Source organism: Mesocricetus auratus, unplaced genomic scaffold (genome assembly GCF_017639785.1).
Source record: "Mesocricetus auratus isolate SY011 unplaced genomic scaffold, BCM_Maur_2.0 Super-Scaffold_100010, whole genome shotgun sequence".
NCBI classification, from domain to species: domain Eukaryota; kingdom Metazoa; phylum Chordata; class Mammalia; order Rodentia; family Cricetidae; genus Mesocricetus; species Mesocricetus auratus.
In genome coordinates, this window is record NW_024429194.1 from 34,054,323 (window position 1) to 34,079,508 (window position 25,186).

A 25,186-nucleotide genomic window follows, 5' to 3' on the forward strand; every position below is an offset into this window, starting at 1 on the left:
GGGTTTCTCTGTAGCTTTGGAGGCTGTCCTGGAACTTACTCTGTAGACCACGCTGGCCTCGAACTCATAGAGATCCGCCTGCCTCTGCCTCCCGAGTGCTGGGATTAAAGGCGAGTGCCACCAACACCCAGCTCATTCTTTCTTTTAAATAATGATTTTATTTATTGTTTATTATGTACACAGTGTTCTGCCTGCATATATGCCTGCACACCAGAAGAGGGCGCCAGTTCTTGATGGATGGTTGTGAGTCACCATGTGGGTGCTGGGAACTGAACTCAGGACCTCTGGAAGAGCAGCCAGTGCTCTTAACCTCTGAGCCATCTGTCCAGCCCCTACCATCCCAACATTCTTATTATTTGCTATACTTCCTGGTACAGCCAGCTCTGAGGCCTTGCTCAGGAGTTCTCCCTTCTTATCAGCCATCTTGTAGACCCCTCTTCAAGCCTCACTCCAGCAGGGAATTGCTCTTCAATCCCCCCCCCCCCCGGGGGGGGGCTGCCTTTGTATGGTGAGGTGTTCTTGTGACCTCCAACCTCCCAAGCCACTCACAGATGTTCACAACACTCAAGTGCTGAGGTCGTTTATCTGTTCCCAATTTCTTTTTTCACACTAGGTGGTATGATATGCTTTGTAGATCCCATTCCTGTGAGCTGCAGTGAGTCAGTCTAGAGGTAGGTGTGGAATATTCTTGTAATCCCAGCACTTGGGAGGTGGAGGCAGGAGCCTCCGGTGGCCAAGGTCATCCTTAGCAACATTATCAAGTTTGAGGCCAGTCTGGGTGACATGAGACTCTGTCTTGAACAAACCATCAAACCAACATTCCTATCTGGAAGCTAAGATAATATTCAGGATAGCATTTCTAAGTCCCAGTGTTTTCACACTGTCGTTTGACTCCAATCTGCAAGTACTTACTCTGCTGGCGTTGACCAGTGGAAGCATTTCCGGATGAGAAGTCCTCATTACTGCTGACTTGATGACACTCCAGACCCTCTTAGTGTCATTTTGGATATCATGGTCTCTCTGATCATTTGGACAATTTATTCTATGGAAATATGATGTTTGATAAATCAGAATGAGTTTTTAAAAATTTTATTTAAGCCAGGCCGTGGTGGCACACGCCTTTAGTCCCAGCACTAGGGAGGCAAAGGCAGGCAGATCTCAGTGAGTTGGAGCTAGTTCCAGGACAACCTCTAAAGCCACAGAGAAACCCTGTCTCAAAAAACAAAACAACAACAACAAAAGATTTATTTATTATGTATCCAGTGTTCTGCCTGCATATATGTCTGCAGGCCAGAAGAGGGCACCAGATCCCATGCAAAATGGTTTTGAGCCACCCTGTGGTTGCTGGCAATAGTACTCCAGTCCTCTGGAAGAACAACCAGTGCTCTTAAGGGTTTCTCTGTGTAGCTTTCTAAACCAGGCTGGCCTCGAACTCACAGAGATCTGCCTGCTTCTGCCTCCCAAGTGCTGGGATTAAAGGCATGCGCCATTACCTCCCAGCCCTCAATAAAATGATTTTTAAACTTGTTTTTGTTTAAACTTATTTCTGCTTTGTGTGTGTTGCAATAACTAATTCCAAAGTTATCTTCATTTCGCTTGATATGTCATTTGACTAAGAGTTTGCCCTCTCCTTGGTAGAATTATGACCCTTTAAAAGTTAGATTATCACCAACTTTGTTGGCCCTACAAAACAAACAAGTAAAGTCCAGTATTTTTTGCCCAATTTTTTTTTTAATCGAGGCAGGGTTTTTTTACATAGCCCAACCTAGCTTCCAGTTTACTCTCCTGCCCCAGCCTCTTGAGTACTGGGGTTATAGGTGTGCACATCTCCATTCCCATCCTTGTTTAAATCTTTCTTGTTGTGAGGTTTATTGTCTTCATCAATGAGGGGTATGTGCATGTTCCCCTGGAGATGGGGTTAGAGGTGGTTGTGAGTGTTGATATGGAAACTCCAGATCCCTTTGTTTTTCTTGTTCCTTGTTACAGTCTTGGCTGAACTAAACAGAGCTCTGTGCTCTGGAATGAAAACGTCTGTATTTCTGACCTTGGTAACAGGTGCCTGTCCTCTCAGCACTTGGAAGGTGAGGCAGGAGGATCTCTTGGACTTCATCACTAGACCCTAACAAGGTCTCTAAGTCATTTACTGACTTCTCCAGGCAGCTTTTTCCAAGTTTACTCCCTTTCGTGTTTATCCTAAGTACTGAAACTCAGTACCCAGTCAGTACTGGCTTACATGTCTGCACCATGCCTGTACTCCTCATTGCCCTAGCGACTGGGTTAGGCTGGAACATAGCTCAGTGGTAGAGCACTTGCCTAGCATGTATGAGGCCCTTGGTTCAAGTCCCAGCATTCAAAACAAAACAAAAAAACAAAGCAATAAAAAACAACTACCCAAGAGGCCTGGAGTGTCTGGAGACCCCAATCAGCTGGTGGTTAATGTCACCTTACAGTTGAGGAAATGAACCACAGAGATAGTAATTCCAAATTTTAATTTACTATAGGATTTTTTTTTCAGTGCTGGGGATTAAATTCCAGGCCTCAGACATGCTAGGCAGATGCTCTACTAGTGAGCTGTACCTTAACCCCTGCTGGTAGAAATTTTAACAACAATCAAAGACCAAGTTATGATATGGATGTTATAGAAACTCCTTTTCTTTTATTTTTTCGAGACAGGGTTTCTCTGTGTAACTCTGGCTGTCCTGAAACTCACTCTGTAGACCGGGCTGTCCTCAAACTCACAGAGATCCACCTGCCTCTGTCTTCCCGGTGCTGAGATTAAAGGCGTGCGCCACCACTGCTCGCCAAGAAACTCTTATCTTACCTCTTTCCTTTAAATTATAGGTTGCATCCACACCTGCACTAAAACTTCCTTTTTCTCTTTTTCGGACTTTCTTTTAATTAATTAATCATGTTTTAATTCTGGAAATAGTCCCAATGGGCCCCTGAGGGATTTATACTCAGAGGCCTCTCTGGAGTAACTAATTCCAAAGAGATGTTAAGGATGTTCAGAAGTAGTGTCAGCTAATCCTAGTGAAAAATACTCATATTTTAAAAATATTATGTAGCCGGGCGTTGGTGGCGCACGCCTTTAATCCCAGCACTCGGGAGGCAGAGGCAGGCGGATCTCTGTGAGTTCGAGGCCAGCCTGGTCTACAGAGTGAGTTCCAGGACAGCCTCCAAAACAATACAGAGAAACCCTGTCTCCAAAAACCAAAAAAAAATTATGTATCTCTCCATCCCTCCTGAATTAATGGCAATTTTCTTCTTTATTTTTCTTTTATGTATGGCTTTGCCTGCACTTACGTCTGTGCCGCACATGCCTGCAGTGCCCTCAGAGGCCAGAAGAGGGCATCAGCTTTCTTGAGAAATTGTTCTGAGCCACCACGTCGGTGCTGGAAATTTGAACCTCGACCCCCTGAAAAAGCAGCCAGTGCTTTAACTGAACTAATGTCACTTGCACTGGGACGAGTTCCTTAAGAACACAAGCAAGCCTGACACTGGCTGGTGCTGACAAGGATGCTGAGTTTAACTCTGCGAGGGCAGAGGATGTGTGGTTGTGGGTTCGGGGAGTTTGACTGGTGCTCTGCTTCTCTGGCCTCCGGGAATGCAAATTTGAGGCGACCACTGTTTGCATACAAAGCAGGAAACCAAGCCCGACTCTGACCGAGGGAGCTCGAAGTCCAGGGCAGGGTATAAATCTTACAAAGGCTCTCCTGGTCCACGCAGCTCCAGACCAGAGCTGATTCGGGATAGGCTTCTCATCAGGTGGGATTTTCTTGCCTCTTTTCTAACGGGTAAAGCAGTAGGGTGGAGTAGGGTAGGCAGAATGTGGTCTGGGACGGTTTCACACCTTTTGCTGACACACACACATACACACAGCGCGCGCGCTCACACCTAAGCAAAGGAAGCTCGCGGCTAAATTCTTGGTGGTGATGAAGCAGGGATAGCCTTGGGAAGTGGAGCTAGGAGGTAGAGGCAACATTTGAGAGAGTACACCCCCTCTTCTCCACTATGGGCGGTGGGGAACGCCTCACTGTCCACAGGTTCAGAGAAGGTGGCTGAAGCAAGCTCCCATCCTCCCAGATCAGGGGTACTCTAGGCAGGGGAGAGTGCCAGGCTTCCAAGGACCGAGAGGCCCCTAGCGGCAGGCGTCGGCTTTTGCCCTGGCACTTCCTGCCCCGCCCAGGTGGGGGTTTGCGGAAGACAAATTTGGCTGGAGGGGGGCGCGGGGCGTGACCAGGGCACGGCCAATACGAGCGGAGGCCTTTGGGCGCCGTGGCGCCTGCCCCACCCAGTCCCCTCCTTGCTGGCCCCACTGCCCGGAAGGCTGTAGGCTGAGGGCGGCCTGCGTCTGCTCAGCCTTCCGTCTCCCGCCCTGCCCCCGCCCCGCATTCCAGCGGTGGGGGCACCGTATTCCTTTATTTATTTAGAGTGCGTGTGTTATATGGGGGCGAGCTCGTGCCGTGGTACGTGAGGTCAGAGGACAACTTGCGCGAGTTTCTTTTCATCACGTGGGTTCTACCAACCGAACTCATATCGACCAGATGCCCAGTACCCGGGCAATCCCTCCGGACCAACTTCCTCCTGCAAAGCAGGGTTCTGGGACATTCACACACTTCCAAGTCCCCTCCCCAAAAACCACAGAGGCAGAATAGTAAGGGGTCTAGTTTTCTCTTTAGTTGTCACACGGAGGTGCTGGTCAGAGAGAAGGCACTTAATTGGGAAGGTCGTCTGATTCAGGCCAACCACATCCTCTCCCTTCACCAACTCCCTTGGCACTTGTGGGTCCCCTTAACCCTCACATTCTGGGGAACCCAAGAGCTTGAACTCCAGACTCAGCAGGTGTGGGGAGGGGCTTCAGAAACTTAAGTCAGTTGGTAGAGTGACCTGCCCTGCGAGTTGCCCCCAGCCAGCAGGGGGCTATGGAGGCCGCTTCGGGGGTGGGGGTGGGGGAGGGGGTAAGTTGGCACTGGAGAGGGGCACAGCTTCGTAAGCTCTCTTGGAGATCTCCTGAACCCTCCAAGAAGGTTCCACCTGCTGCGGATACTCTGAAGGCACAGTGAAGTCTGGGGTTTAGGGGTGAGGCACCAGTGATGAGGCAGGCCGCCCCTCCCGCTCGGCTGGTGGGACTAGCTCACTGCTGGGCACAGATGGTACCCGGTGTTTTTGGATGAACAGAGTAGAAGGGCTGGGACAGCGACAGGGCCTGTGACCCCTCACAGCCCAGCTTGTTCCATTCACAAAATAGTTTTAAAAATGTAAAAATCCTTTCCCCCCCTCCCCCAATTTCTGGGCCCAGGGAAGGAGTGAGGGGAGTGTCTACACCCACCCTTTCCTCTCTCCTTCCCTTAAAAATCTATATACACATATACATATTTATATGGCACCACGGGGGAGTCCTGCCAACCCCCAGGCCTTGGGGACATTGGGGGCTTAAATGATACAGGGAGCAGCCACCAGCTGGACAAGCTGGATTGGGAGTGTTCCCTAAGGAAGGTCCCCAGCTCTTTTACAAGTGGCAAGAGACTTCCTTCCTCTCCCTCCCAAGCAGAAACTGGTGAGGCACCATCATCCCAGGGAGGGGGAGGGGAAGGGGAGAGACTGATTCCTCCCAGGTCAGCCTAGATCTGGGAAAAGCTGACCAGCAAAGTGATTCTATGCAAGGCACTTGGTGTCCACTGTTCCCAGACTTGGGGGTGGGGTGGGGATCCAAGGCATGGGGCAGCAAAAACCTTGCCCCTGTCCCCAAAGCAGAACTGGGGCTATGGGGCCCAATTTGGCAGCAGAGAAACATGGCAGCACAGAGAAGACAGGAGGGGGAGCAGCAGGCAGGGCCCCCCAGGTCCCCTGAGAAAAGGGGAGGTTTGAAGGCACTGACTGACACAGGCGCCCAAGGGCTCATTGTCCTCCAGCAGCCTGGCAGGGGAGATGCTCTCCTCCCCAGGGCCACGGACCTTGCGTTGCCCATGGATTTTGTTAAGAGTCTGATGGGAAGAGGCTTGGGCCTTGGTGAGGGGCAGGTCCTGGCCCCAAGACACCTCACTAGCTCCCAGGCCTAGGCTGCCTAAGCACTGAGTATACGTCGTCCACACGGCTGAGTTGCTCGAAGAAGGGTAAGAGATCATGTAGCTCAGTGTCACTCATGTTGTCAAACCAGGAGGCCACTGGTACCTGGGAGATGACGAGGAAGTGAGGAGGGCAGGTATGCCAGGGGGGCCATGTCCAGCCCACCCCTGCCCCCACGGCATGCTCTTTTTTTTTTGACAGCAGCTCGCTGTGTTTCATTTGGTTAGGCTCCCATCTGGGACTCAACACATCTACTCCATCCCTGGCAGCTTGAAAAGAGCCAGAGGTGAGTCCCGCCACATGGGCACAGAGGAATACTGTGAGCAGACTGCAGACACAGGTACTAGAAGTCTCCAGCCCCCACCACCCACGCACGCAGGGCTGGGGAGGCCACCGCAGCACATCACGTGCTCTCGTCCTCTGTCTCAGGCCTGGGTCCCACATATACGCACAGCGTTGTCTGGATGGAAGACGTAGGAGGCGGGTGAGTTGTCTAAGATGAGCACCCGCCGCAGGTCCCGGCCCAGCCGGCTCAGGTCCTTTACGTAGTTCCCCCGATGGAAGACACATGACTCTCGAAACAGCCGCGCCCGGAAGGCTCCCCATTTGTCCAGCAGGTCAGCTACAGGGTCTGCATACTGGGGTGGGGTAAGGCAGACTCCTGAGTGAGGAGTCAGTGTTGCCCAGGGCTGCATCTGGCTGTATGTTGAAGGCAGGCGGCGGGAGAGTAAGGCTGCCCCAGACCCCAGGCGAGGGCTCACCTTGGCAAGGCTGGCAGTGAACAGCACACACTCAAAGAGCTCGCCCATTCGCTGCAGGAACTCATCCACGTGAGGCCGCTTCAGCACGTAGACCTGGGGAACGAGGCAGTGAGGAAGCTGCTGGCCCACAGGCTTGGGGGTGATGAAACAAGAATGGGACCAGAATAACAGAGGAGGTAGGGAGGTCCGGGAGGCTGGCCCAGGATCTGTGGGCTCCCCCAAAGCCTGCACGCTGCCCCAGCCATCCCCCTTCCTAGAGAGATTCAGAATGTACTTCTAATGGTCCCACGTCACTTAGTGGGAGTCACTAATCCTTAGCTCCTTTCCCACCTCGGCCTTATTCAAATGCAGGAGCCCAGGTTAGCCCTCTCACCCCAAGGCTGCAGGGCACCGGCCCCCGAGCCAAGTAATGGAGAACAGGCTGGCCAGCACCACAACCTATCCTGAATTACTTGAACTGGGTCCCGGGCAGTGGGGGAAGACGGCGCCACCAGACAGAGGAGCCCACTCGGCAGGCCTGGGAGTCGAGCTCCATCCCTCAGGTAGTAGATAGCCTAAGGTTTCACACCCTTTTTGAGCTTTGGACATTCCCCATCTACCAAAGTTCCATTTGAGGCTCTCTCAAGATTGGAGGGAGGTACCTGGGGTGCAGAGTGCAGATTCCAAAGCCCCCACCTCCCTCTGCCCCTCACCTGATGAACTACCCCATCAATCTCCACGGGGATGATGAAGTCCGCATTATTCACAGGCTGTGAGGAGAGAAGAATTGCTGGAGCTGGGGGGGGGGACCCAAGGGTGGAAATCCAGCAGAGACCACCCTCCCTGGCCAGGGTAGGCCCCCCTCAGAGACTGCAGGCGGAGGACTGCTGGGCAGGGCCCACCTTGAAGGAGCTGTGCACCAGGGTCTCGTCCAGGTCGATGACCACGCAGATCTTGTCCGAGTCCTGGGCCTTGGCCTCGGGAAGCAGGTACTGGACTGGGGTCTGCTGTGGGGAGGGGCTGGGCTGGGTGGGACACCTCCCACACAGGCTTCCCTCCCCAGCTGTCTTATCTGAGGACCCAACCAGATCTTCCGCAGCCTTCCTAGCTCTGGCCTTGCCAACAGTGGACCAGGAGTAGGTTATACGGACCCCTCTTCCTCACCTGAACGTTCCCGTGTATAAGGGATATACTCAGATCTCAGACAAGCTGACAGGGGGTAGGGTTGGGAATCTAACGGGAAGGCACCTCCCTTTTCCGAACGTTTTAGGGTCCGCAGGTGTGCTGGTAAAGTTCAGCCTAGAACCCCTTCTGCCTAGTCCACTTCCAGCTAGGCCAAGTGAACCTGCAGCTCCCTCCTGACCACCACACACCTTTGGGATGGCGCCATTTTCCTCCACCAGCAGGGGAGCCCCACTGTGGGCAGGTCGGGCCTCCCCATCATCTCGGCAGACACAGCAGAAGAGCGAGTGGAGGATACCCCGACTTCGGGGCTTCTGGGAAGCTGCTGACTTCTGGTCACCTGAAGCAAGGAGCGAATGTGGGCACGCTGGCCTGCGGAGGCCCGGTGCACTCGGGCCTCAATCCCTGAGCACAGAGAACACGGGCGCTCTCTCTCCATGAAGAACCACGCCACAGCGCCTCTGGCCCTCCAGGGGCCTCTGCAACTCTTCGACATAAGGAAATCTGCCGTGGCTGTAAGAAGGCGGCCACCTAAGCCTGAAGGAGGAGGCAGACGGGTGCTTTCTCTTTTTCCCAGGGTTGGTTTTCAACCACCAGACCCCACATCTTACCTGGGGAGCCCCTGCTAAAGAACACCAGGGCTCGGGGCCCCATCGTCCACTCCCACTCTCCCTCCATTCTGTCTACCCCATGGGTCCAAAGTCCTCATTGAGCCTGTGCCCAGAGGCCAGTGTCCCGGGACTGTCAGCCCCGCCTCCTCCACCCCGCCCCGTCTCAACCTCAGACTCAGAGGCAGCGGCCTTCTAATTGACAGACAACCCCCCCACTGCCGCCCGCGCGCGCCCGCCACTCTGCTTCCAGCCCCCAAGAAGTCGGGACTGGGCGGCGGGCAAACCCCGAGTGACTTCCCGATCGTGAAGTTCACGCACGGGAAGGAAGGGGGTGATGCCCACCCAGGCCAGCCCCAGGGGCTCGGCTTCGGCAGGCGGCGCCCCTTGCAGGGTCGAAGCGAGTGTGTGCACAGGCCCCACGCCAACTGGCCTGGCCTGCTGCAGCCGGGGTGCCCCGTGCCAGACTGGACACGGGGCTCGCGAGTCGGGCTCTCTGCCCCCAAGGGTGTCGTCCGCACCTCCACGCGCGACTCCCCAGTTTGTGGGAACGCGGTTCTGTGTTGGCGGGAGATCCCTGCAGAACTACCCAGCCCACTGTCACCTCTGCACCCCAACCAGACCTCAGCCTGGAGGGGGCGGAGCCTCAACGGGTGGCCGGGCGGCCGCCTCACCCCCACCTTCCAGTCCCATTGGCGCCAAACTGGGGGAGGGGGCGACGCCCGGGAATCGCCAGCCGTTACACTAACCCCTCGCTTGCTCCCTGCCTCAGTTTCCCACTAGTTACACATCGAGCGCTCTCGTGGCGCCAGGCCCCGCCCAGAGCCTCGCGCTCTCGCAGAGTTCAAACTCTCCCTGGCCCCGCTGGCGGGGGCTCGGGCTGGGCCGAGGCTCGCGCCCGGGGCGGTGGCAGCGGCTGCGGCGCGCGGACAGCCCTTGGCCCCGACCTCCCCTCCCGCCGCCTGCGTACCTTTGCCCCGCAGCGGGCCCCGCGCCTCCTCCTTGCTGATCTGAGTAATGACGGCCGAGCTGTCCATGGGGCCCGGCGCGCTCCACTCCGGCCGGACTCTGGCCCCGGCGCCCGGCCTCCCCCCCGGCTCGGGCCGGAATCGGGGCGCGGGGGGGAGGGGAGGGTGGGAGGGAGGGATCCCCGCGAGCTTCGGAGGGGAGGGGAGCCAGGTTCTCGGGGGGAAGGGGAGGGAGGGGGTGCGGAGGAAACTTTGTTACAACATGGAGTTTCCTCCCCGCGAGGCGGATGCAAACATGGAACCCGGGCGCCGTTTCAAGGCTCCCCCTTAAAAGGGCAACGGCTTCGGCGCGACCAGGGCTCGGCCGCGGCTTTCATCACTTCTGGGGCCCGGCGGACTGGAAGGCGGGCCGGGTTCCTGCGGAGATCCAGGGGGCGTCGCCTCTCTTCCTGCGGCGTTCCGGAGGGACCAAGCCTCTGCGGCTGCGTGGCAGGGCGCTCAGCGGGAACCGGCCTCTGCAAGCCAGGGAGCCCCGGGCCTGAGGCCCGCCCTAAGCGCCCGGCCCGGGAGTGCCCAAAGGCGACGCAGCCCCACCTCCGCGCATTCCAAGGGGCTGACACCAGCTGCCTCCGTTTGCACCTCTGGAAAATGGGGCAATGCTAACTCTTTTGTAAAACGGGTATTTGTTAATTTTTAAAATATTGTTTTATGTGTATGGCCTACAAATATGTATGCGTACCACGTATGTGCAGTGCAGATCAGTCGCCAGAAGGGGGTGTCAACTTTGCCCAGAGCTGGGGTTATCAGATGGTAGTGAGCCACTATGTGGGTCCTAGAAACGGAAACCGGATTCTTTCAAGAGTAGCAAGAGCCATCTTTCATCTTTCTGGTTCCTTAAAAAAAAATTAAATTACACTTGTTTGTGTATGGGAGGGATGCGCGTGCCACGAGTGGAGATCAGAGGTTCTCTTCCACCAGGTGATGGCAGAGCCAAACCTGCCTCTACAATGGGTCTTTTGTCTAATGCTGATATCGTGATTGAGAAAAAAAGGCACTCTTTGCTAGTTCAGGTTATGCAAACTCATCAAATTATAGAATTTTAGAAAGTTTTTTTTCCCTGTGTATGTGTATGTATGCCAGAGCCTACAGAGGCCAGAAGGGGGCGTCAGAACCCTGGAACTGAAGTTAGAAGCGGTTGTTAGCCGCCCTACGTTTGTGTGCTGGCAACCCAACTCACTCGGGTAGTCTATACCAGAGCAGTACATTCTCTGCAGTCCCAAATTATGTTTTTGATCCAACTATACCTCAGCACCCACAACAGTCACTAGGGCACCACAGGATGTCAAAAATTCTACTTCTGCGTCTACCTTTACCGACTGTCCTGCAGCAAATCTAGCCCTCTTCCCCTGCCAAGTCATTTAGCGTTTCTCCCGGTAGAAGCCGAGCCTCCGCCACTCGGGCCTTGTTTCTTGTACGTGCTATCCCCTCGGTTTGGAACGTGCCTCCTTGTCCTTGGCAGAGCCAAATCCCATCGAACTAGAAGAAATACCACCTTGTTTAGAGGCTTCCACCCCCACCCTGCCGCCCCTATCTGTGGTTATTAGAGGGGCCAGTTCCAGGGCTGGCTGTGTTCCCAAGTGCCTAGGGGACGCCCGCGGAGGGAGGGCCCAGCGCCCGCCCCTGGGCGCCTGAGACTGCAACTATTCAGATTTTAAACACACGTGTCACCGGATCTGTGGTGACACACCCCAGCCATTGCCTAGCACTGCGTTTACATACGGGGTCTTCTCGCAGGGAGCCCCCAGTTGCACGCCTCTAGGGCTGCGGTTCACGTATTTATTTATTCTCCCTGTTTTACAAAGTTCCTTTCATTCGTCGTAATTTAGAAAAAAAAATACGAACGCCAAGTCTTGACACGCACGCCTGGCCACTTCCTCCCCAGGCACTGGGGCGGGGCGGGCGCGTCCCGTCGCATCCCACCCGAAAGCCAGGCTGGGGGCCTGGCTCGCAATGCGCTCGCCGCTCTGCAGACGAGCCGGACCAGCAGAAAACGTGGGGTGCTGATCCCTGACCCCTTCTTCTGCTCTTGGGGATCCCTATGGCCGCCATCCTTACACCCACAAGGTCTTCACCTCCCGTGTGTTGACGCCCTGGGTCGTGCACCCTAAATTGCACTCCAGGTCTCACGAACTCCTCCAACACCTTTCTTAAAACAGCTTGGAAAACTGAAGGCACAAACCCAGGCTCTCCGGTCTCCCCTCGGAGCCCCTCTTCTCGGCCAGGCCCGCCGGGGGTGCCTCAGCTCTCAGCCAGGCCCACACTGTCCCCAAAATGAAATGTGTGACCCGAGGTTGAATGAACCCTTGTCCGGCGATTGAAGCGGGCAGGTGGCTGCCTTCCATCCCTGTGGTTCCCTAACCCTAACCCTGAGCACTCGCCCACCATCTAAGCTCACATCAGTTCTCAGGAGCTACCCCCAAACAAAGGCGAGACAGTCCAGAAGGGTTCACGTTCTGCAGGAGGCTCTGTAGCTTTCTCCCGGTTCTGGAGCCATACTGTGAGAACCGCTCCGCCAGTCCGGAGGCAGTTTTTTGTTTCTTCGAGGGGAGCACAGTTCCATCTCTGCTGTTTACTCCCCCCCCCAGCAGTTGGGGAGGGGGCTTTACCCACACAGTCTATTAGGATTGTTAATTTAGTGGTTGCATCCCCAGGAAAAACAGTAGTGTGGACCGCTAGTGGGGGTGGGGGGGCAAAGAGGACTCAACAGGATCCTGTAGGACAACTGATTCAAGGGTCCCTCCATCCAGCACCTCGGGTTTCCATTTGTTCCCACCTGCAGCCTCACCCAGGGCCTACTGAGCATCTAGAGAAACTGGAGGTAGGCCTCCTTCCTTCAATTCAGTCAGTTTGGGGACAGAAGATGGTGTTACACTAACTAGTGGCCTCCGGCTGGAAACAGCTGACTTTGATCTGACCTCATCTCTGACCGTGGGCCTCAGCAGCGCCTAAACTGACCGTCTTTGTCTTTTTAAAAAGATAAAAAAAATCAGCCGGTTGGTGGTGCATGCCTTTAATTCCAGCACTCGGGAGGCAGAGGCAGGTGTATCTCTGTTAGTCTGAGGTCAGCCTGGTCTACATAGGGAGTTCCAGAACAGCCAAAGCTACAAACAGAAACTCTGTCTCGAAAAACAAATGAATAAAAATAAAAGGGAAGGAAAAGTGTTTTAAATATCACTATATTTCTTTGTGTGAGCACCAATGTGCCACAATACATGTGTGGAGTCAGGGAGTCCAAATGGGTGGGGCCCAAGGACTTGGTTCTGTCCTCTGGAGTGGTGGCTGGTACCTTTACCGACTGAGCCATCTCACTGGCCCCAAGATTTATTTTCACTATTATGATTATTATTTTGAGGTAGAGTCTCACTGTGTGGATTTTGCTGGCCTGGAACTTGCTACTAGGACCAAGCTCGCTTGCCTCGAATGTGTAGCATCCGCCTGCTTCTGCTTCCAGAGTTGACATGGTAAGGTGTGTGCCACAATGCATACATATGGGTGTTAGTGTATGCCGCGAGCGTCAGGATGCTTCTGGAGGTTAGACGAGTGCCGAGTCCCCTGGAGCTGGAGTCCCGGGCTGTTGTGAGCTGCCGTACGCCATTCCCCGCCAGGGTGCACCTAAGCCAAGTTTACCTTCTCAGCGCCCATTCCAAATCCTACACTTAAGTCTTCAGACGCTCTGCCTTCCCATCCTTCTGGGTCCCCAGCTCATTCCACAGCTTCTGAGAACCATGCACTCTGGGCACACTCACTGACCCCCGAGTCCTGAGCTCAGCGGCCCTCTCCCTGAACTCACGGGGTCAGGCGTCCGGCCTCATCCAGTCACTGTTCTTGTTTATTTAGCCCCGCCCCCATCCCTTCCCGTGAGAGCTCCTTGACATCCTTTTGGTTTGGGACTTTTACCTCTTTTCCACTTCTAGCACAGGGCCTCCTTTAAAAAAAAAAAAGGCACCCAGTTAATGCCAAGTGAATTACCAGAATGTGCCGCAAGTTGGGGGACACTTAGGAGAAACCGAAGGGGAATCTGGGAGATGTGTTCTTCAGTAGCCCCCCTACCCCTCTTCGCTGTCTCGGGTCCCATCTTCTCCAGGGCCAAGCACAAGGCACGGGGAGGTACTCTTGCCCAGGCACGGCAGTTGTCCGGGCTGCGCCAGACCTGTCCCTTAGCCGCTCCTTCCGGGCCCCACTCTTCTTGTTGCCCTTTTAAGAGGGAATTCTTTTCATAAACAAGTGCCCCAATCTGAGCGTCCAGTGGGTAGCCTACCTAGCTGGGTTCCGGGTAACGGGAGCTACTTTACGACAGTGAACCTCCCACAGGCTCAACCCTGGGGAAAGGGTCAGAGGACACCCCTTCCTCGGTGCTGCTCCGGGCTGTTCTAGGTTAGGGTACGAGGAACCGGAGGAGTCTGGAGGAGGGACTTAGGGGAGCCTAGAAACTGTCTAGGGAGCGTCTGCAAAGTGCTAGCTCTGCCCAGGGCGAAGGGTGCCGGGCTGCTGGCGGCGGAGGAGGGGTTCCCTACGCACGCTGGGACTCCCAACCTCTGCGCGGAAGTGGCTTCCGCAGCCCTCGGAGAGCGAGCGCTCGCTTGCTCACCTGAGTTCCGCTTCCCCCTGAAGGTCGACAGGGCTTAGGCTGAGGTGTGGGCGCCCGGGAGAGTCCCTGCCTGTAGGGGAAGCTGAGTGCAGGGAACCCTAATAGCGCAGCGTGGGAGTCCGGCCAGCCCTGTCCCTTGGGGAGATGGCAAATGAACTGGCCCTTGAAGGCACAGACTTTTGGGTACTTAATGGCCTGGTTCCTGAAAGAGAAGAGACCGTTTCTAGGTTTTACTGCCTGGGAAATGGGTTGCGGGAACAACAGAGAGTAGAGGATATCAGACATTTGAGGGGTGCGGGATTTGGCTATAGAACAGAGGGGAGCTCCGGTTCTCCAAGTTAGTTAGGTTGCTGCTGCTTCTGCTGCGTCTCCTCCGTTCTTGAGACAGGCTCTTGTGTAGCCCAGGTTGACCTTGGACTTTACAACAAGAAGGTGACTCCTTAAACCTCCTGCCTCCACCTTCCAAGTCAGACAATAGAGTCGTGGAGTTGTTTTGTTTGAGGTGGTCTGCCTAGTCTGGTACCGAAATCCTACTACCTAAGTCTAGGAGGGTGACAGGATTGCACGGAAAGTTTTTGGATGTCTTTTAGGAATCAAGCACCAGACACTATTTTGTGTGTTTTAAAATAATTTCTTTATTTTTATTTTGTGTGCATTGGTGTTTTGCCTGCATGTACGTCTGCGTGAGGGTGGTGAATCCTGGAGTTAGAGACAGTTGTGAGCTGCCATGTGGATGCTGGGAATTGAACCCGGGTCCTCTGGGAGAGTAGTCAGTACCCTTAACCGCTGAACCATGTCTCCAGCCCACTGTTTTGGTTTTTTAAGTGTTTATGTATCTGGGTGTATTGTCTGCTTGTTTGTGTATTTAGTGCCAGCCTAGGAGGCCAGAAGAGGGCACTGGATGTCCTGGAACTGGAGTTACAGTCACTTGAGGGCCACCATGTTAGTTCTGGGAAGAGCAGCCAGTGTTCTTAACAGTAGAGCCATCTCTAGCTGCAGGCACTGTAGATTGTTGGTTGGATGGGTGTGGTCCCTAGCACACAAGAGGACGCCTCACTCGGGGTGACGGGAAACCCTCAATCCAGGAAGCCGGTGGCTGACCTCCAATCGCCTTGCTGCATCCCGTTGCCTTGGCTGCTGGATCCAGGGGACCAGTGCGCTTTTCTCTCACCCAGAGCTCTCCCCATCTTCCTGCCCCTCCTCAGCGAGCCCATACAGGAAGTGTTGGTGGGAGCTGTGGGTCAGAAAGGTGGCCCCGTGGGCGATGCAGCAGGTCCAGGCCTGGGTAAGGACCGTGAATGAGGGAGAGGCCAGCGCTCCGCAGAACCCCGTCTGCCTCCCTGTCCTGCCCTCCCGTATCCCTCGGCTGCCCCCAGTACCAGATAGGCAGTAAGGCCCAAGTAGCCCACAGCCAGCACGGCTACCAGGCCAAAGTAGGCAGGGTGAGGGAGGCTGGGCAGGTAGCTGACCACAAAGTAGAGGTTGATGGCACAGACGAGCGCCATGATGCAGGAAGTGATGACTTTGCTCAACCTGCGGCATGAAAGGATCCTCAGGGCTGGCTGGCTGCAGCTGGACCTCCTGGATCATCTCCCCACCCACCCCTGCCCCCAGGACCTCCAGTTAGCCCGGGACAGGGGACAGGGAAGCAAGATACCCGCCTTGTGTGGCCTGTGTGGTCCAGAGCAGACAGACCCCACACTGGCAGAACTTGACAAGAGGTGTGTGTGACCCAGGTTCTAGAAAGAGCCCCCACCAAGTCCTGGTTCCCATAGTAGCTGTGACACACTGGGTCTTGGCTTCATGGTGGCGATGACCATTGTTCCTGCCTGTGCGAGTCAGTGCAGCAGGCAGCTTGGGGTCTGGTTGGGGAGGGGCGTACTCACAGGCCATTGGCGAACTCCTGCATGACCGCTGGCATGCTGGTGAAGGTCAAGACGGGCAGCACAGCAAGGGGCAGCTGTGGAGAGCAGTGGGGCCTGGAGGACGCTGCCTTGGAGTGGCCGGGAGGGGGCGCCTCCGGGGAAGTTCCCTAAGAGCCCTGGGCCTTTCTCATCTGGGTCCCTTTTAAAGCAGGAGAGAGTATGGAAGGCCCTGGGCTCGGGCTGTTGGACTTTGAATGTCAGCTCAGCCTCCCTCCAGTCAATTAACTTCATGCGTCAGCTTTCCCATCTGTGAAATGGGAACAGTGGGGGCTCTTGCTGCTTAGGGTCACTGTGGAATCCTGTGAGGGTTTAGGGTCAAAGCTAGAGAGCTCTTTGGGACCAGGAGGGGGGTCCTGTGCTCCTCTTTAGACCATGGTCTCACCAGCAGACTCTGCAGAACATTGAGTAAATCGTTGAGGCCCGATAGGTCCCTCAGGTCTCGGAAGACAGCCACGAGCACAGTGGGCAGGATGGCGCAGGAGCGAGTGAGGAGGACCCGTGCGAAGCGCGACCACCGCAGCCTCAGGAAGCCCTGAGAGTGAGCGAGCACCCGGATGGAGCTGGTGGTTATGTTGTCTCAGACCCCCCAGCCTCACCCCTACACCTGTCCATCTTGGAAATGGGGGCAGCTCTGACTCTTGCTGGTAGGGAGGGGATGCGTGGGAGAGGGAGAATTCCCATAACTGGTTGCTGAATATGGAACAACTTTGGGGATTCTGTCTGTCATCTCGCCCCTCTGCAACTCAGAAAGGCCCAGCGTCCAAGCCTCCGGCAGGGTGGCTGCCGTCTTTGGCCCGTGGGCCCTCCATGCCCACCTCCATGACGAACTGTCCTGCATAGGTGCCGGTCATAGTAGAGCTCTGCCCGGCTGCCAGGAGACCCACTGCCCAGATGTAGAGGGCAGCAGGGCCAAAGAGACAGCCCAGGATCACACCCTAGTGGGAGAAGGTGAGATCAGGCAGAGGCCACGCCCGCCAGAGGCTCCACCCCCAACAAGGCGTGGCCAGACATCTGGCCTGAGTGGCACTTACTCCTTGGTAAATATCCACTGACACTGTGTGATTGTCCCTAGGGAAGATCTTAGCATAGTTGTGGAGGCTGCTGTTGGCACAGATGTTGAACTGCGGGCGGAAGTCAGTAGGAGGGAGGTGGGAAAACACAAACTCACTTTTGGAAAATCAGGACCCCGGATGCTGATCTACTTAAAATCTGAAGCATGGCAGTCTAAATCTGGCCAGACATACTTTGCTAATAATGGTTTTCCTTTTCTTTTCTTTCTTTTTTTGAGACAAAGTATCTCTATGAAGCCCTGTGTGTCTTGAAACCTCCCTATGTAGACCAGGCTGGCTTTGAACTCATAGACATCTGCCTGCCTCTGCCTTCAGAATGCTGGGTTTAAAGGCATGGTCACCAAGCCCAGCTTGTTTTTATTTCTCTTATGAGTTTCACATGGGAGCTGAGCTTCTAGACTCTGGGGTCAGTAAGAGCTGGCACTGCCACTACATCCCCACATCCCTCTTTCTCAAAGAGCCCTGCAGAGTCACCTGAACTTGAAAACAGGCACACCTTCAGTCCCAGCATTCTGGATTAAAGAGGCAGGTGGATCTCTGTAATTCCAAGACCAGCCTGGTCTACAGAGTGAGTTCCCGGACAGCCAGAGTGACACATAGAGAAACCATGTCTCAGAAACCAAAACCAACGAAACAAACTGTCCACCCCAAAAAAAGCAAGAATATAGGAAGTTCCCCTGTAGAGTCCTCTTCCCTCATGCTGGGTAGTAGGGAGCCACGGGGGGAGGGGTGCCCCCCTCACACACTCAGGACAGATAGCAAGGCCTTCCAAGTGCAATGATTAGGAAATCCCAGCTGCTTCCTGCCCTGATGCCTCCCACCCCCACCCCCACCCACACACAGAGGACCCAGCTTTTAGCAAGTGTGTAGCACTGGCTAGGACTGTGACAGTCCCATGATGGAGGACTACTCTTAGTGACAGACCCAAGTCTAGATCCCACAGAGCCAGTAGGAGCAGGTCAACTGCTGCTCCAGAGGGACGCAGCAGTCAAGGGACCCGGCTCCCACCAGTCCCAGACATTCTGCATCTCTGCCCATAGCCGCCGCCCTGCACTGTTCCAACTCTGAACTTCGCTGAGCACCCATTGGTGGACAGCTGGCGTCCTGTCTCGTCACATCGTCCCTGGGTGTGGCACCTACAAGAGCAAGGTGTAGGACTCCTGGCTCGCTTTACCCTGTGGCTCTCAGGTGGTGCCCGGTACCAAAGCGACAGCTCGGCCATTGTGGCAAAGTGATTGACAGCTGTCTTCTGGGACGATGAGGAGAGAGGACCCTAGAACTCAGAGTCCAGCAGAGACTCTGGGAGATGTGACCGTGTGACCCGAAGCCCCCGGCAGAGCTGAAGGGCTGGTGGGGTCGGACACACAAACCCGCTGGTACATAGGAACAGTTTGGCTCACCGCTTCCTCATTGGTTTGCTGGTAGAAAGCCTGACCAAAAACAGCCATGACAAAGAGGTTGATGATGAAGGACACAGAGAGAGCGATGGTGGCTTCAATCAGGAAGTACATGTTGGCTTCTCGAATGTCCACTCGGCGGCTTCTGTCTATCTTTCTAGACTAGTAAGGTCAGAGGCGGAGGGAAGGACCAAAGTCTCTGAAAGGTCCCCAGTGTTCTCTACCCCCACAAATACCTGTGTTCCCTCTGAGTCACAGAGCCTTGAAAGCCCCCTAGGTAGCAAGTAGTCTGGTTCAGGTCCTGGTTCACTGTCCCCTTCCTAAATCATTGCCCTTGCCAGAGGTCTGGTCCGCAGTGACAGGTTACATGAATGAAGGAACACCTGGCCTTTGAGGTCCCTCTCAGTCCTGATGTGCCCCCCCTTCATCCAATACTCAGTCCTGATGTGCCCCCCCTTCATCCAATACTCAGTCCTGATGTGCCCCCCCTCATCCAATACTCAGTCCTGATGTGCCCCCCTCATCCAATACTCAGTCCTGATGTGCCCCCTCATCCAATACTCAGTCCTGATGTGCCCCCCATCCAATACTCAGTCCTGATGTGCCCCCTCATCCAATACTCAGTCCTGATGTGCCCCCCCTCATCCAATACTCAGTCCTGATGTGCCCCCCTCATCCAATACTCAGTCCTGATGTGCCCCCCTCATCCAATACTCAGTCCTGATGTGCCCCCCTTCATCCAATACTCAGTCCTGATGTGCCCCCTCATCCAATACTCAGTCCTGATGTGCCCCCCTCATCCAATACTCAGTCCTGATGTGCCCCCCTCATCCAATACTCAGTCCTGATGTGCCCCCTCATCCAATACTCAGTCCTGATGTGCCCCCCTCATCCAATACTCAGTCCTGATGTGCCCCCCTCATCCAATACTCAGTCCTGATGTGCCCCCCCTCATCCAATATGCTTCATCTTGAACGTGTCTGGCTCATCTCTGCCTCAGGACCACCTCTGCGTTTGCTGCTCTCCCTGATTTCAACGCCATCTTCCGTCCTTCGGTCTATCTACCAGATTTCAGCTTGTTTCTTAGTGAGCCCCGTTCATCATCCACAATTCCTTCCTTTGTTTACTTTGTCCTCGTCTGTATCCCCACACTAAGATGCAGATGTTTCTGGGGGGGGTAAGGACTTGACTGATTTACACGCTTTCCCCAGCTCCCAGCACACCCCAGACCCATTATTACAGGTGGACTGAACAGCAGAGAATGACTCTGTTTTTTGTCTAAGTCCCCCAAGAGACAGGAGTCCAGGCTCAGAAACGGGCTCCTCATCCCTCTCTCCCCTCTGCTCACCTTGACCAAGGCTGAGTGCAGGTAGATGTTATGGGGCATGATGATGGCACCAACAATGCCCACTGCCTGCAGCAGCTCGGGCTGACCACAGCCCGGGCAGGAGGGCAGGAACAGGCCCCGAAGAAGCGCTCCCTGGGATGGGCGTGCTACCATGTACTGTTGGAGGGAACTTGGTCATCCCACTAAACCCACCCTCCCTTCCACCCCATCCCACAGGCGGGCAAGGAGCGTGCCTAAGGGCTGTTTCCCTAGACCTCCCAGTCTACCCAAAAGGAAGGGAAAGAAGTGATCTTGAGGAAAGGGTATAACTCTGATTTCCCACCTCATAACCGAAGGTCAAAGCCATAATCGTAATAAGAAGTCCAAAGAAAGCTTCCAGCTTGCGCAATCCTAGGGGCATGGCAGGCAAAGGAGTATAAAAAAAAACAAACTCCAAACTCCTGTCACATAAACACTTGAGTGGCCGTTTTGAGCACTCTGTCCCAGGCACTGGGCCAAGAGCTTAACATACATTTTCCTCATTGAAACTTCACCACAACCCTATGACGTCTGGGCTGTTCTTTCCCGTGTTACAGAAGATGAAACCGGAAGCCCTTGCTCAAGGCACACAGCTGGAGTAAAGGGGACAGCAGCCCTACCCGCTCTCACCCACGAAGAAGAGGGATTTTCTCTCACCATAGTTATCCAGGAAGAGGAAGAAAAATGTGTCCACGATGGTGATCAGGACGCCACCCCACAGGGGGATACTGAAACCACATAGGTCAGGTCAGCCCAGCATGGCCCAGATCTGCAGTTCCTACCCTCAGTGGAGAGTCAGGAACCCAAGTGGCCTGGACAGCTAGGGTAGCAGAGAGTGGGGTGTGCCTAACAAGGGTAAACATCCAGGAAGGGCAAAACCGGGTAGGGGGACCAGGTGTGGCAGGGAGCCCTGGCCTGTGCCATGTGACTCATATGTGTGTGACTTTACACGTGTCACCTTACATTCTGAGAAGCAGATTCATATCAGCCCTACATGTAAGGAATGGTGTGATAAGACACAGGGAGGTCGTCGGCCCGGAGGCGACAGTGGCTCCCTCCAGCCTTGGACTGGGGTGGGTTCCCTAGCATGATACCGTCCAGCAGAGAGCAGATTGAAGGAGATAGCTGTGCCGATGACTTCCTGCATGTCTGAGCCCACAATGGCTAGCTCGATGGTCAGCCAGAGGACCGTCCGGGGCACCTATGGGGAGGAGAATGTTGCTTCCTTAAAAGAAGGCAAGATGTGTGGCATTGTACGCTTCACTTTTTGGTGCTCTGCACTGAGCTGTAGGATTGGCAGCCTGCACGCTTTTACATTACCAGCTGGTTTTATAAGACAGCTGGGCAGTGGTGGTGCACATCTTTAATCCCAGCACTGGGCGGGGGGGGGGGGGGCACAGGCAGGTGGATTGTTGTGGATTTGAGGCCAGCCTGGTCTACAGAGTGAGTTTCAGGACAGCCAGAGAAACGCTGTCTCGGTAAACAAAAACAACAAAATAAGACATACTTAAAGGAGTTTGCTATGGCATCTTTGTGTCTCACGAGGGTTTGTGTGCTGGAAGCTTGGTCTCATGTTGAGATGTGGTGGAACCCTTTAGATCAGAAGACGGACCTGGTGACACAGGGCTGACACCCCAGAAGCTGAGGCAGGAGGAAGAGTAAGTTCAAGGACAGCCTGGGGCAGCTTGGTAAGACCCTGTCTCAAAGAAGAAAGATGGCCAGGACACAGCTCAGAGTGGTAGTGTTTGCCTGCACTGATGGGGATCCTAGGTCCAGTCCCATGCATCCACCCCCCAAATAAAGCCAAGCAGAAATTGGCACCTTGAACGTGTAGAGATGGGAGCTAATCAGACTTTTGTCCTGCCCCCCTCCCCGCTTTTGTATTGCTATGCTGGAGAGTCAACTCAGGTCTTGTACATGATGCTAGGCATGTACTCCATCATTGTGTTGTACCCAGACTAATCTTTCCTTTGTTTTCTTTCTTCTTTTGGGTGGCCTGGGGTATAGGATAGTGTGTCTCTCTTTAAGAGTTCACTAAGTAGACCAGACTCACAGGGAGCTACCTGTCTCTGCCTCCTGAATACTGGGATTAAAGGAGTGCATTATTACTAAACCTGGATATATATATATATATATGTATATATATATATATATCCTACCAGATGATCCAGCTTCAAGGACTTCGTTTTAGCAGCAGATACAGATTAATTCCAATAGATATTGAGAGAAATGGGTTCCCCTGCTCCTGGTGGCATTTTTGGCAGTGACGGTTATGAGGCTGCAGGTGTTCTCATGGTGACTTAAGCCGGGCTGCAAGCTTCTAGGCTGCTTTGGGGCACTTATGGTGTGGGGAAGGGGTTATCAGCTTTAGTGACACTTTTTGCCCTTGCACTTCCAGCCCTTCTGACTCCTGAAAGGGTTAAATTTGAAAAAGGGGCTGGAGAGTCGCTCTGTGGTAGATTGCTCATCTTAGCATCAGGAGCTCCTGGGTTTAATCTCCAATTGTGCAACAAACACACAAGACACAAGTGAATCAATAAAACAAACTTCCCTTTGAAATATCTCATGGTGATATTTTGGCGGTCTTGAGTGGACATCAACAATACTCAAGATCCCCAGCCCAGCGGTGACTATCCCTGAGCTGCTATGAATTGAACCTGTGTTTTCCTTAGCCAGCTGGACCTGTGATGCCTGGGAACTGATGATGTATTTATTTTGTTGGGGAAGCTATAAACAGTTGCTCAGGGATTGAGACCTGTAGGTGCTTCCCATCCATGACCCCTCCCTCTGCCTCTTCCCGGCTCACCTTAGGGTAGTAGAGATGACAGATTTCACCCAAGTCCTTGCCTGTCACTACACCTAGCCGGGCAGCCAGCCGCTGGCAGAGCAAGCCCAGCACAGTGGCCCAGAGCAGCACCCAGAGCAGCTGGGAAAGAGCAAGAGGAGCCTCAGTCAAAGCAGTGCCTCCTGGACAGGGATGGGCGGGGTGGGAAGACCTTCTTTCTGGAGGGGCTTCCCTGGGAGCACCGACATCACCCTACCCCCAACCACCCAGCCCCCCACTCCCCACCCTCCACCCCTTACCCGCCTCTCCCCACTTGAACTTAACCCTGTTCCCAGGCAAACCACCCATGCAGCTTGCCATGGAGAACTGGGGTCTTCACTCTCTTAGCCAAGACACCGCCCTCCCCACAAAGCCAGCACAGAGGCTCAGATTGAGTACTTTAAATCCAGCCACCGCACCAGCTTGAAGGTCCGACTCAATGTTCCCTGGGTCAAGGAAAGCAATGCTCATGAGGAAGCCAGGCCCCGTGAAAGCCCACAGTTTCCTCAGGCTGAATGTGCCCTGGAGGAGTAAGCAGAATCGGGCCGTCTTAGTTAGCGGGGTGGTTTTGGCTGGCCTTGGCCAGCCCCTCCACTGGACTCAGCAGGCATCTTCAGCCCAGGCTGGCCAGCCCTGCCCACCCAGTGCTGCCCCCAACCCTGAGGCACCAGTGGGATGTGCTGAGTCACCGTGGTGCTGCCTTTTGGAAGGGTCACATTCTGCAGCTGACTAGCACGTGAGCTCTTGCAGGCTTGTCTACAGACCTCGGAGTCCCAGAGAGGGACCATGTTGTCGTTAAATCTCCCTGCTTCAGCTGTTCCCTCCCCAGCCTTTCTCACACCACACGCCCTTCTCTCTGGGGACCACTTTGAGGTCTCAGTCACTCGACCCTATTTCTGTGTCTGGCCAGTCAGCCTAGGAATCTGCTTAGACTGTGGCTATAGAGACTGAGACTGAGTACCCAGAGGGTAAAAGCCCTTGACACCAAGCCTGAAACCCACAAGTTATCTTCTGGCCCCCACATGCATGCTATAGCTTGGACACACCTACACACACATATGCAAATGCACACAGATAAGCAAATAAACGTAATACATTATAAGAAGAAAGATCATGGCTAGACGGGGTGGCAGCATCCTAGAATCAGCCTGATGCTTCTCTTTACTCTGCATTCCCCTGCCTGGTCCCTTCATCCAGCGCTAAAACATCCTCCAGGCTGTCTCTCCCCTCACCGGAAAGCTGGGGTTCTCTTGAGAACCATTTGACATTTTCAAGTAACTACAGAATACCCAGTTAACTACTGCCTCGGGTCAAAGAAGATGTTGCAAGTCCTCAGAGCATCTGGAAGACCCAGAAAGCTCTCAGAACATTCCCAGCATGCCTACCTGCTCTGTGCTGGGGATGGGAATCTTCTCGCTCAAGTAGGTCTCCTGGGGAGGCACTTTTGGAGGTGCTGTGCCAGGCAGGCTGGAAATGGAGCCATAGCTAGGCCTGCTCAGCCTCTGGGGACTCTTGTTACCTGTGAGGGACCCCAGGATGCTAGGCGGGTGTGTGCTTCTCTCAAGAGCCTAGGATTCAAGCTACCTGCCTCCTCCACCCGGTCCACCCACTGCGACTGGTCATTCCATCCCTGTGTCAAGCAGAGGTTTCAAGAATCACTTCCCTCCCAGTGAGCACAGAGCTTCTCCAATCCAAATCTTCTGAGTCAGGGGATTTGTGAGATGTGAGGCCCAGGGAAGGGCAAGCCAAGGTCCCCAACTTGCTGGGGCCCCATGCTCTGCCTCCCCCATCAGCTTTAATCCACAGAAGCACCTGACTCCAGTGTGTCTGGCAGGCCAGAGCCCCACAGACTTGCTGCCTCAAGTCTCTTGGTCTCCTCATTCACCCTCCCCCACTCAAATCACAGTAGGTCCCTAGAGGTCATCACTCACGAATCATGAGGACGCAGGTGTCTGATACAGTCTGTGTGTGAACAGCAGGCCCAGCAGCTTCTCAATCTGTCCCCTTCTATGGGTGCTGGTACAAGTGAGTAAGAGTGGGGGAACCCGCACCCTTCCCATCCTGGTCAGACTCCCATCTCTGCATCACCAAGTGCATGCCCACAATTTCACACATTTGGTGTTTCGAAACACCAAACGCAGAAGTGGCCAGTGGTAGCGGAAGGGGCTGGTAACCCACAGCTTTGACCCTTGTTCCTCTCCTGGCTACCCTGTGATGCATAATACCTCTGGTCTTGTTCCAGGTACCCCAAATTTATCTGATTGCAGGCACTTCCTGCCTTTTGGGTATTAGTGGTCACATCTCATGGTAGCCCCCCCACCACCACACACACACAAATGCTCATACACACACACTCACACACACACAAATGCTCACACACATCACACACACA

General features: G+C 54.4%; 2 protein-coding genes and 1 long non-coding RNA gene across 9 annotated transcripts; all 3 read right to left on the bottom strand.

The window, feature by feature from the left end:
* Nucleotides 1–4,655: 4,655 nt before the first annotated feature.
* On the bottom strand, nucleotides 4,656–10,116 carry Ctdsp1 (CTD small phosphatase 1). 4 transcript variants are annotated; one of them, XM_005070498.3, is made up of 7 exons: nucleotides 9,567–10,097; nucleotides 8,180–8,328; nucleotides 7,709–7,813; nucleotides 7,520–7,576; nucleotides 6,828–6,920; nucleotides 6,519–6,704; nucleotides 4,656–6,171 (listed from the first exon to the last, which is right to left on the bottom strand). In XM_005070498.3, exons 1-7 carry the CDS (start codon nucleotides 9,631–9,633, stop codon nucleotides 6,043–6,045), a joined length of 786 nt encoding a protein of 261 aa, XP_005070555.1. In that variant the 5' UTR covers nucleotides 9,634–10,097; the 3' UTR covers nucleotides 4,656–6,042. The 4 variants fall into 4 exon arrangements, with proteins under 4 accessions (XP_005070555.1, XP_005070556.1, XP_012969251.1 ...); XM_005070499.3 differs by having other exon boundaries at nucleotides 7,709–7,810; nucleotides 9,567–10,091; XM_013113797.3 differs by lacking the exon at nucleotides 9,567–10,097 and adding an exon at nucleotides 8,600–8,734.
* A 2,668-nt stretch (nucleotides 10,117–12,784) lies between these two features.
* LOC110340949 lies at nucleotides 12,785–14,188 on the bottom strand. 2 transcript variants are annotated; one of them, XR_005879896.1, is made up of 3 exons: nucleotides 13,883–14,160; nucleotides 13,522–13,549; nucleotides 12,785–13,236 (listed from the first exon to the last, which is right to left on the bottom strand). It is a non-coding gene; the product is annotated as an uncharacterized LOC110340949 (long non-coding RNA). The 2 variants fall into 2 exon arrangements; XR_002382800.2 differs by having other exon boundaries at nucleotides 12,785–13,549; nucleotides 13,883–14,188.
* A 721-nt stretch (nucleotides 14,189–14,909) lies between these two features.
* Nucleotides 14,910–24,882, bottom strand: Slc11a1 (solute carrier family 11 member 1). 3 transcript variants are annotated; one of them, XM_013113661.3, is made up of 15 exons: nucleotides 24,726–24,882; nucleotides 24,180–24,313; nucleotides 23,194–23,316; nucleotides 22,777–22,896; nucleotides 21,065–21,171; nucleotides 20,628–20,698; nucleotides 20,275–20,342; nucleotides 19,953–20,108; nucleotides 18,608–18,766; nucleotides 17,169–17,258; nucleotides 16,953–17,072; nucleotides 16,520–16,669; nucleotides 16,099–16,172; nucleotides 15,592–15,745; nucleotides 14,910–15,493 (listed from the first exon to the last, which is right to left on the bottom strand). In XM_013113661.3, exons 1-15 carry the CDS (start codon nucleotides 24,730–24,732, stop codon nucleotides 15,380–15,382), a joined length of 1,647 nt encoding a protein of 548 aa, XP_012969115.1. In that variant the 5' UTR covers nucleotides 24,733–24,882; the 3' UTR covers nucleotides 14,910–15,379. The 3 variants fall into 3 exon arrangements, with proteins under 3 accessions (XP_012969115.1, XP_021083047.1, XP_021083048.1); XM_021227388.2 differs by lacking the exon at nucleotides 19,953–20,108; XM_021227389.2 differs by lacking the exon at nucleotides 24,180–24,313 and having other exon boundaries at nucleotides 24,726–24,873.
* Nucleotides 24,883–25,186: the final 304 nt, after the last annotated feature.